At 31.9% G+C, this 12,279-nt stretch overlaps 1 protein-coding gene across 1 annotated transcript; it reads right to left on the reverse strand.

Annotated features, from left to right (window-relative positions):
* Positions 1 to 2,309: 2,309 nt before the first annotated feature.
* Positions 2,310 to 3,959, reverse strand: LOC142176576 (F-box/kelch-repeat protein At3g23880-like). The gene has a single exon (XM_075244565.1). The coding sequence runs from the start codon at positions 3,556 to 3,558 to the stop codon at positions 2,443 to 2,445; it is 1,116 nt and encodes a 371-aa protein (XP_075100666.1). The 5' UTR covers positions 3,559 to 3,959; the 3' UTR covers positions 2,310 to 2,442.
* Between the last annotated feature and the right edge of the window lie 8,320 nt (positions 3,960 to 12,279).

The following is a 12,279-nucleotide window of genomic DNA, read 5'->3' on the forward strand; positions in this document are numbered from 1 at the left end:
CATTGTCGGGAGTTTCTTCTGCCAAAGCTAGAGCTCTTTAATAAATCTCTGCAAACAGAGGATGGTCAGAGAGAAGAACATCTTCTGCTGCCAATGATTAAAGTCAGTACGCAAAAAAATTTCGGGCTTTTCTGCCGGTGCAAGCATTGTGCGGCTTGACAATGAAGTAGTCGTCGCAGCAGTAGCTGTCACAACAAAACTATTTTATTATTTTGTATTAATTATTATTTTTTTGTCAAAAATTAACATAGACATATTTCGAAAATTGGTGAAGTTTTTAACCTTCACACTGAATACAAACAACCTAGTAGAAAATCACAAGGATTTTAATCTCGAATTTGAATAGAAAGTCACAATGACTTTAATCTCTAACAGTGAGTCAAAAGACACGAAGACTTTAATCTCAATAAAGGAGAAAATTGAAAGATTTTAGTCTCTAAAACAAAATATAAGATGAACATATAAACAAATTAAAAGTGTGTTCATAAACATAAAACTAGAAAATTAAAAATGTTAGTTAACATAAAACATGAAATGCAAAAATATTACGGGCCCACAATTTTTTTTTGTGTCCTTAAAGGATTTAATCTTCTCAGTGTTGCCCAAAGCATTTGGATTAATTCTTCCCAAGATAAAACCGACTGTTCTGTAATAGCGACAATGCAAATTATAAAACTTTTGCTAAGTCAAATGGTAGAATAAATTACACACTCGACACTTACACTTTGCTTTTGAAAATTATGCAGAAATACAAAAAAAGGATAGATTTTGCTTGAAAAAAATAAGGCCAAGTCTCTAAATTTATAACCAACCAATTGGAGTTTCCACAATGCAAAAGATGCTTGTTCATGAAAAAAGTTTAGTTTCAGACGAAAATAATGAAAAGGGAAAAATAAATCACATAAAACGATAAATAAACTTGGTCCAAAGTAGTATATTAACCAATCAGATCGTTTATTTGAAGTTAAAGCCGGGCCGAGTGACACGCAAGATTTGCTTTCTCTCAACTCTCTGCGAGCCTGCTTTTAAATATAAATATAAGTGTAGAACAATCTTCCTTGTGCTTTCTAACGCGGATCAAAGTTCCTTTGTAAAAAGAACTTTTAAAAAAAAATCATATCCCTACCTTTCTTTTTCCTCCGTTTCCTATTTACATATCTACCAAAACCCAACATTACTACTCTACACAATCAACCTCAGCTCAATTATTAGAAAAAATCTATCATTATTCTTAAAATTTCTCAGCTTTTTCTATGAAGAAATCATGAAAAAATAAGTTCATTTGCGAGAGCAGGTTAGTGAAGTTGGGCAAAATTTTCAAAGTGAAGGTTCAGTTGCTCTTGCCAGAGCTGAAAATAGGTTACATAATGGGTGATATAGGCGCGAAGAGAAGTGAAGGTAGTGGTGTAATATTTTTGCTAGGTTATGAAAAAGATATGTAGTGTGTTCCCTCAAAAAATGGTAACTGAAGGTTTTTAGTGGTGGTGTTTTTGGTGAGTTATATTTTAGCAGTGAGAGGACGGAGACGAAGGTGGGAAATCTGGTCTTTGGTGTTAAAAGTGATGTTTTGCCTGTTTCTCTAGCGATGTGGGTTAAGAAGAAGGGAACAAAAACTTTCGATCGAACGTAATTGCACAGTTTGATATATTTGTTTGGTCAGGTAATTACTTGATCAGTATAAAATTGGATATACTTAAGAGGGTATAATTATACTTTCCAATTCAGGTGACAATTAATGATAATGATACTGTGTAATTGCAAGGTAACGTATTAAAAGGAAAGATTATTTAACTTATTCACCGTATCTGTGTAAATAATTTTCAGTCACCTGTTTTAATTATAGGTCACTAATCTCACTTATAGTTGGATTAGAAGAGCTGAAACTAACAATAATTTGTGTCTTAATTCTCTTTGAGCTGGTATGATAGTAATTTTTTTTCTTTTGCTAATGACATAGTTAGTGAAATTGGAACTAAATCCTCACGTGACTTTCTATTGTTCTATTTACTGTTCTTATGTAAATTTATTATTTAATCAATACAAGAAATTGGAAAAGTATGAGGATTTGATCTGTCAATCCAGCTACAGACGTAAACAAGAGTAAACTGTAAAGCACCAATTAGCTTTGACTAATGAAAGAATTTGGAAAATAAGAAATTGCACAATTTACATTTATCTAAAATTTGAATAAGTAGGCTCATAAATAGTACTTAGTACACCATCGCAGGTTGAGGAAGACAAAGATATAGAACGTAGAACTCTTATTTCGATGTTAGAATAGCACATACATTTGGTTAAAATTAGATGCTAAATTATCATTATTTACAAATATTTGGAAGAGTAAGCTAAAACTAGTGTACACTCATATGAAATGAAATAAGAATTAGTACGAAATTAAAAATCATACATGAGCAAACGCAAGTACTAAGTAAGCAAGACAACCTAGAGATTTACTTCTGGAAAGATCAAACTTTCCGTATAAACATATCCACATGTGTCAATGTCATCACTAGCTAGAGACCATATTAGATTGCTAAATCCATATGGTCCTTTGGATGTCATAAATTCGGTTCTTCTTCCGCAGCTGAATAAAACTTCACCATCAGCAAACATATACTTGGGTACGATTGGTATGATGGAAGGAATCCTGGCATTTGTGATGGTAAATAATTTAATCCAAGATTCTTCTACGCCGTAGTCTTTCATTACCCATAAATCAAAAAAATTAGTTCCATTGCAGTAAACACAATTTATAGAGAGCATTCCTCCCAACACTGCTACGCCATGGTCGATCATGTTAGACGGCAAGCACATTCGTTCTGGCAACGGTATCTCTCCGTACTGCTCATTTGAAATATTAAAAGAAATAACAGAAAACAAAAAGCCATTTCTTTCTGTAAAACCATGCCAATGAAATGCTCCGTGTACAAATGCCAGACAGTCCATACTATCGGCCGATGACAAACAGTTATAATCCTTATCGTTGCTATCACTAATTTTTCTCCATGAACCACTTTTTAGTGAGAGAATTTCATTGGATATTTCACAATCATCGTCATCCTCATAATCTTCATCATCCTCAACCTTCAACACCTTATAGTCATCACTAGTTGGGTCATATCCCAATCCATAAATAGAATAATTGGAATCCTTATTCTGGTCGGGAAGTACTATTGATTCTCTTGTTAAGGGGTTCCACAGCAACAATATTGAATAATTAGGTGTATTATCAATCCCAATTAAAAACAAGCCATCGCAACAACAATAGATCTTGCAGAAGCCCGGAACAAAGTTTGAAGGGCAATCAAGATTCCGAACATCCTCAACGATACGATGCGACGACAAAGAGGAAGAATAGAAGTAAAAAGTATCATCCTTAGGGCATGTTTGGCCAATAAGCATTTTTGGGGGATTTTGATTCTTCGCATGATTGAGATGCTTCTTCTTAAAGTGAGGTTCAGAGATTAATGTCTTCCAAGATTCAGAAACACACTTGAATCGAAGAAGAGACTTCACTGGTAACCTTCTCAGGATTTCCTCTTCAATGCGACTTCCCATTGGTATATGTTAATTCGAAAAACGAACAACAAAGATTGAAGAAAGCTATGGTGTGAACCTTTCAAACAATACTTGTGTCGATCAAACAATTTGAACAACGGAGATTGAAGAAAGCTATGGTAAGAGGCTTCTAATAATTATTCACACATATTTATAACATACAAAACCAACTTCAACTAGGAAACGAAGATATGAAACTACAACAATTTAGGATTCCCAACCTTGGTTTAATTCCTGGAAATTAATAAATGGGATCGGTTATGTTTGTCAAGGGAAAAAAAATTTAAATTAAATATGAAGTCCTTCGCTTGTAGAAATAAAAGTTGATTCCTTCTATTTTATCAAATCATAAGAAGGAAAACTTACCGACACTTCTGTTGCAACTCACTTGAAGTACCGAACGTGGGATTAGGTGACAGAAAAGGAGAGAAAGAAAAGTACATAACTTAGGGTTATACTTCTCACTAGTATTAGCCTGCGCGGACATTAACCATGTCAAATATTTGAGTTATTTGGATTATATGTACATAATCTTAAAATTTAAACATTCTCGATAAATATAGATATTCATTAGATATTAATTAAGAAACACTACACGAAAAAGATTGACTATTTCCCAAATCTCCTAGTTATAATTCTATTTTTTTGGTACCATTCACGCTGGTGTCATTGGATCCTAAAAATAGTCAGGAAGCAAAATATTAACTCATATTTATGGCAAAATAATCAAAGGTTGAGACTATGAAGGACTCTTTGGATACGACTTGACTCTTTCACTATTACTTGAACTCATATTTAGTGTGTTGATATCTTTCAAAAAATATTTCTATTTTAAAATTTCAGTTTCTAAAACTTTATTTTTCAATAATAATTATTTTTATAATAATGTAAGTGAAAAATATTATCCTTAATTCAACACTCATTTCAGTCGACTATCTAAAAATTTTAAAAATTATTTAGCTAATGAATTTCTTTTCCCCAGTATGACTCCATTTTGATATTTGACATTAACCATGTTAAATATCTGAGTTATTTGAATTATATGTACATAACTTTAAAATTTAAACCTTCTAGATAATTATAAATAATCGTTAGATATTAATTAAGAAACACTAAATGGAAAAAAGCTAACATTTTCTCAAATCTCGTAGTGATAATTTTATTTTTGCACCATTCTCATGGTGTCATTGGAACCTAAAAATAGCCACAAAGCGAAATAATAACTCGTATTTATGGCAAAGCATAAAGGTTGACACATTATGAACGATTCTTTGGTTATGACGTGACTCTTTCACTAAGACTTGAACTCTTATTTGGTATGTTGTTATCTTTCAAAAAATATTTCTATTTTAGAATTCCAATTTCTAAAAATTCATATATATTTCAATAATGATTATCTTTATAATGATGCAAGTGAAGATATTATCCTTAATTTAAAATTCACTTTAATTGTATATCTAAGATATTATTATTTAGCCGGTGAAACTTTATTTCAGTATGACTCTGTTTTGAGTTTATCGATATATTTAGCCACATATTTTAAATTTTGAATACGCTATGTATACATATTTTTTGTTCTTTGAATCACTAAATGTTAAATTAGTTGATTGTTATTATATAATATTGCATATATTATCTTAAAATACCAAGTAGTTTTTCTCGACACCATACTTGGCTTAACCTCAATGCGAACTACTCAAATTGCATTTAAATTCAAATTCGAATATCATATCAGTTTGTTATTAATAGTGATTTTTTAGAAACAACACACAATGTAAATTAAAAAAAAATTCTAAGATATCCTTATCTTGTAATTTATGTATGTGAGTTGAAAACAATATATGAAATCGATGAGATCAGCTTTCAAATTTTTATACTCAACAAAGATGAAACAGAAGAAGAAATTCGTTGTCATCTCTTATTTCTGATTTTTAGATTTTTCATACATTTTTTCTAAATTTATTTTCTTTTATCTTATTTTTTATGTCTTTTTTATTTTGTTACAAAAAATTAATTTATTTCGCTATAAAATGATGATTTTTAATAGAAATTATCTACATAAGAAATTTATTTATATTTTTAGTCTTTGGTTGAAATTCTTTCATATTTTTTCTTTTGGCTTTATTTAATCAGCCTAAATAGGTACTCACCCTACCACTTAAATTAAAAAATTGAATGATATGTAATTTATATATAATCCATATATAATATGTGTATAATCATATGTTGTCGGTATATCATCTATTTATATTAGCTATAAAAAGTAAACAATAAATATGGTCGATTATTATGTAAATATTCTATAGAATTTCGGTTTCTTGATTTTATCCATGATATGACTTCTATTATAATAATTTTAAAAATCCTCTACTAAAATTAAAAAAATATCTTATCTTTTTATTTTTAAAATTACATTATATTTTAAAAAATAATCCCATTTTGAATAATTTGTTTACATTTAAAAAAATCACGTCATATCAATTTATTTTTAAAAAATATACTTTTTGTTACACTTGAAAATCGGTATAGAAACTATCAATTAGAAACCAATATTCCTCTTGTTGAATTCAAGAAAAAAAGTCTTTCACATAATCTAATGATTCAAAATAAATATTCTTCAACGAAAAAAATATTATACCTTTGCAATGTTGGCTTGACCACAGCTAAATGAAGAGGTTTCAACTTATACCCTTCAATTCCTAGAAGGTGCTAAATTAAAATTAATGATAGCAATTGTATTGCCAATGTTTTGTTATTTGTTTGATGTCCATTTATACAAATTGACTCTTCAAACAAACATTTTTCAAAAGAAAAAATAATAATATTTTTTTGAATATTGAATGATTTTTGTGATGTTTCTTTCTCCGGCATGTAGGGTTACTTCATTATATATGTAAGATAAACTTTTATTCAATTTTTAAACTCTTTTTTATTATCTGGATAAACATAGATTTGTCCTATATATTACATTTATTTGTTTTAAAAATTGCATTATTCAAATCTAGGTATAGTGTTTTAAATAACTATATTTTAGGGTTTTAAATGTGAATGAATTTTATAGTTATATGCAGTAGTTTTTTTCTTTCTTTTTTTGCCAGAGGTGAAGTAATATTTAAATAATTAGAAAAGATAACAAAAGTTCCTAACATGATTGCACATTGTGATGACCCGTCCAGTCGTCTCATGAATAAAAAAAGATAAATTTTTATTTTTAATTTAAATTCAAATTTTAAAACTTTATCTATAAATTCAAAATTATCTATATATATATATAATATTTGTATTTGACTAACATAGTCAAATATAGAATAAAGTTACCATATACTATTGGCATTAATTCGAATAGCGTGGTACTAAATGCATTAAACGATGATATCTCTGCCAAACTCACCATTGTTTCTGTAGAGAGAGAACTGAGAGTTTAGAGAGAGAGAGAGAGAGAGAGAGAGAGATTTGGAAAGTTAATCGGAATGAATTGTGAGAAATGAAGAAAACTGGCGGGAGATAGTTTGTATATATATACATTCGGTATGTTATATACAAAAATTATATAAATTTTATACACCTTTTCGATTATCAAATATAAATAATTTCTGACGCGGGCTAAAATTGATAATACGCCCTACTTATTTCCGGGTTAACAGCCCATTCTGCAGCGGGTAATGTATGGGCTCAACCTATATTTGAGTAAACATTGCGTGGGGTAGCCACTTTTTAAAGTGGTATTTACTTTTTATCCAGCATTTTTAATGCTGAGCAAAAGTAGCCACTAGTCTATTAAAATTAATATGAAAAGACGGTGTTACCCTTTCTTCTATCTCTTTTCCTTCCCAAACGGAAATGCAGTGTTTATACCGGTGACTGCGTTTCTTCTCATCCTCAAGTAGATTCAGTTGGAAGTTCTAATGTTAAAATGATTCATGTTCCACACTAATCTATACTCAATATGATTCTTTTATCTTTTTCTTGAGCTTGGCACAAATGTTTATTAACAGTCGCTTTCATTTGGGGCAAGTACTTCTATTAGATTCATTTTTTCAGGATGAGAAAATAAATAAATGAAAGAAACTATGTCCTTGGTTATCGGAATAGTTAAGGACAACTACTCCTTAACTTAGACTTACAAGCTCATAAATTAAGGACAACTAATCATGAACTTACAGTAACAAGCTCATAAGTTAAGGACACTTGGTCCTGAACTTAGAGTTGTAAGTTCAAAAATTAAGGACACTTGGTCCTTAACTTAGAAATACAAGCACGGAAATTAAGGACATGTAGTCCTTAACTTAGAGTTACAAGCACAAAAATTAAGGACACGTAGTCCTGAACTTCGAGTTCCAAGTTCAAAAGTTAAGCACATGTAGTCCTGAACTTAGATGTGATGACCCAAAATGTCATCTTTAAATTTAATAAGTAATTTTGTGTTCTAAGACCTCGAAAAGCACCATTTATCATTCCTCAACTTGCGTGCGCAGTCCGTAAAATTTTTCGGAAAGTTTTCATGTGAAAAATGGATTAAAATATGAAATAGAGCTTTAAAACTCAACAGAGCTTCCTTTAGTCAACATTTTGAATAAACGAATCCGGATCAGTGTTTTAAAACTTTCGGTAGGTCCGTATCATAATTTGGGACTTGGGCGTATGCCCGGAATCAAATTCCAAAGTCCCTAGCTTGAGATATGGAATTTTGATGAAAAATTAAAAGTTTGAAAGCTTAATGATTTTTAAGAAGTTACTAATGTTGGATTTATTGATCTCGGGTCCGTATTTTGGTTTCGGAACCCGGTGTAGGTCCACTATAATATTTATGACTTGTTTTCCGAATTTGGTGAGAATCGGAGTTGATTTAACGTGATTCAGACGTCTGGTTGTAAAAATAAAGGTTTTAAAGTTTTCTTGAAAATTTTCTTTGATTTGGTATCCGATTCATAGTTCTAGGTGTTAGTTTGGCGATTTGATCGTGCGAGCAAGTTAGTATGATGTTTTAGGACTTGTGTGCAAGTTTGGTTTGGAGCCCCGAGGGCTCGGGTGAGTTTCAGATAGGCTACGGGATGATTTTGGACTTAGGAAATCTGGTTTTCTGCAGACTTCAGACTTCTGGTATGTTCTTCTTCGCGTTCGCGAAGGTACTCTCGCGAACGCGAAGAGCAAATTGGGGCTGGCACGTTTTGTGCTTCGCGTTCGCGACATAGTGACCACGTTCGCAAAGGCTTGAGGTTCAAAGCTTTGCGTTCGCGATCGAAACCTCACGTTCGCGATCGAAACCTCACGTTCGCGAAGGGAAAGAGGCTGGCCAGGAAAAATTAGCCTTCACATTCGCGAACGGCATCTCGCGTTCGCAAAGCAAGCATCGCGTTCGCGAGGTAGCCCTCGCGTTCGCGAAGAGTAAAAATTGGACAGCACAAATTTATGCTTAAAAATCCCAGAAACAGAACTTAAGTTCTGGAAATGGGGTTTCGACCCATTTTCAACTCTTTTTCATTTTTGAGCTCGGGTAAGGCGATTTTTACGGAAAAATATTGGGGTAAGTGTTCCTTATCCTATATTGATTATATTTCATGATTTCATACTCATTTATATCATGAATCCGTGAATTTATGGAAGAAAAATCAGATTTTTATAAAATCTTTCAAAAACGAAAATTTAAGATTTGAAGGTATATTTGACATCGGAATTGGATAATTTTTGTATGGTTGGACTCGTCTCAGAATGGGTGTTCGGATTTCGTAAATTTTTTCGGGATTTGAGACGTGGGTCCCACTATCGAATATTTTAATGAATTTCGGATTTTTATTCAGAAAATTTGTAAATTCATATGGAATTAATTCCTATGATTTGTATTGAGTATATCGAATAGTTTGTGAATAGATTTGATGCTTTTGGAGACAAATTTAAAAGAAAAAGCTGTGGTCGAGTAATTAATTGGAATTTACAAAGCGAGATAAGTATCGTGGTTAACCTTGACTTGAGGGAATAGAAGCCTTAAATTATTTGTTATGTGAATTGCATGTGAACGACGTATAGGCGAGGTGACGAGTGTCTATATGTCGTCAAATTAATTGTTTGCCTGCTTAATTGAAAAATCATAAATTATTTTAAATCATGAATTAATTATTATAATAATTGTTTCTCTCCTATTCTTTGTCAAATATTAATTCTTGAATTCCTGCATTAATTGTTATATGCTATTTGAATTATGTGCCTTAATTGTTATTTGACATTTAGCATATTAAACATTAAACTGCATATTTTATCTCTGATTTCCATAATAATTTGCTATTTGCCTTTGTTTGTTTCATAATTAAATCATAATTATTGTATGCTTGTTGTCTTATAATTTTATATTAATTGTTGCATTTATTGGGGAAATTTCTTCTATAAGAATTGGTAAATGAATATGTTGGAGGATCGGGTTGCACGCCGCAACAGAATTGATTATAATGAATATATTGGAGGATCGGGTTGCACACCGCAATAGACTTATTAAAAGTCTATATTGGAGGATCGGGTTGCATGCCGCAACAGACTTATTTAAAAGTCGACATACATGTATATATTGGGGGATCGGGTTGCATGCCGCAACAGACTTGATTAAAATGAATATATTAGAGGAACGGATTGCACGCCGCAACAGAACTGAATGTGAATATATTGTGAGAGTGGGTTGCACGCTGCAACAGAATTGAATGTGAATATATTGTGAGAGCGGGTTGCATGCTGCAACAGAATTGATGGAAATGATAATTGGTTATGACTGCTGAGTTGGTTTCAATTATTATAAATGAGTTACTTGATTTATCTCTATTATTGTTGTTGTTACTAATATTGCGTACAGGTAATGTAAGTGACCCGCCTTAGCCTCGTCACTACTTCGTCGAGGTTAGGCTCAGCACTTACCAATACATGGGGTCGGTTATACTGATACTACACTCTGCACTTCTTGTACAGAATTCGGAGTTGGTCCTAGCGGCGTGTCATAGACTTGCTCGGATTTCAGCTACTCGGAGGAGACTTGATGCGTTTGTAGTTCTGAAGTCCCCGTCTATTTTACTTTAGCTGTGTGTTTATTTTCAGACAACTTTATTTTATTCATACATTTATTTGTATTATTCTAGAAGCTCGTGCACTTGTGACACCAATTCTGGGATGGTATTTAGACACTGTTATTTTTATGGATTAATCACTATATTTCAGACCTTACTTCCGCGTTTATTTCTTTGTTATTAGTAAATTTAAAAATTATTTAAAATTGGTTAATATTATTCTAACGTTGGCTTGCCTAACAAGTGAAATATTAGGCGCCATCACGGTCCGAAGGTGGGAATTTCGGGTCGTGACATTAGAGTTACAAGTTCAAAAGTTAAGGACATGTAGTCCTAAACTTAGACTTATAAATTAAGGACAGCTAGTTCTGAACTTATAGTAACAAGCTCATAAGTTAAGGACACTTAGTCCTGAACTTAGAGTTGAAAGTTCAAAAATAAAGGACACTTGGTCCTTAACTTAGAGTTACAAGCACAGAAATTAAGGATAGGTAGTCCTTAACTTAGAATTACAAGCACAAAAATTAAGGACAGGTAGTCCTGAACTTCGAGTTCCAAGTTCAAAAGTTAAGGATATGTAATCCTGAACTTAGAGTTACAAGTTCAAAAGTTAAGGACATGTCGTCCTAAACTTAGACTTATAAATTAAGGACAACTAGTCTTGAACTTATAGTAACAAGCTCATAAGTTAAGAACACTTGGTCCTGAACTTTATGAGCAGAAGGGTATTTTCGTCCGGCCGGGTAAAAGTTTATTAAAGCAGTGGCTAAAGACTAAATATATTTTAAACATTCTCTTAAAAGTAAATACATGTCTTATTACTGGCTAACTGTGCACTTCCCCCTATATTTGACCCATTACTATCATTGGATCTTTACACAAATGGCCGACCGAATTCACTGTTTATTTTTTCTAATCAATATACATATATTATATAATAATTATGCACGATTATACACATATTATACATAAATAAATTGAAACGTGGGTGTTTTTTGCCATAATTATTAATTGAGTGTTATTTTCCGAATATAATAATAGCCCCTTCATTAATTGATTCACATGCATTTTCACGTACTTGCTGCAAGGGCGAAGCTATGTGTGGTTAAAAGGTGGTCAACTGAACACTCTTCGCCGAAAAATTATACTGTGTATAAGATAAATTATTACTTATTATTGATAAAAAAATAAACTTTGAACGCCCTTGCATAACCCAGTGACGTGCTGCACTGTACCGGCAAATTCAACACACTTACAAACCAATTGCTTTCTTATTTGTGGGCAAGAACAACAGATCCCAAGTAGTGTTAGCATCTAAAGCCTCCATTTCTTCTTTCTTAGCAACACACCAGCTAGGATTTTTTTGTCTAGGCTCCAACAACAGTTTTAAGGACAGATGGATGGATTTTAAAGAGGTAATGAATTAAGCATCACGAATAAGAAAATATAATATGTATACAGTAAGTATATGCGATTTTACCTTTATAAAGAGTAGTTAAAAGATTTGTCATATGATTTGAAGCTGCAGTTTTCTTATAGGAAGGGGATATAAACTTCTTAGCTGCCAAAAAAAGTACTATGCAAAGAAGAAATCTTAGAACAAAAATGAGTTTGGATACAGTAGAAGGAAGAAAGTAATTTGAATAATATATTATTATGCGGACACCTAAATTGCCAA

This window comes from Nicotiana tabacum, chromosome 22 (genome assembly GCF_000715075.1).
Source record: "Nicotiana tabacum cultivar K326 chromosome 22, ASM71507v2, whole genome shotgun sequence".
In the NCBI taxonomy this organism is placed as follows: domain Eukaryota; kingdom Viridiplantae; phylum Streptophyta; class Magnoliopsida; order Solanales; family Solanaceae; genus Nicotiana; species Nicotiana tabacum.

Excerpts from the sequence above, each read along its gene's own strand:
- LOC142176576 (XM_075244565.1), bottom strand. The coding sequence starts at position 3,558 with ATGGGAAGTCGCATTGAAGAGGAAATCCTGAGAAGGTTACCAGTGAAG.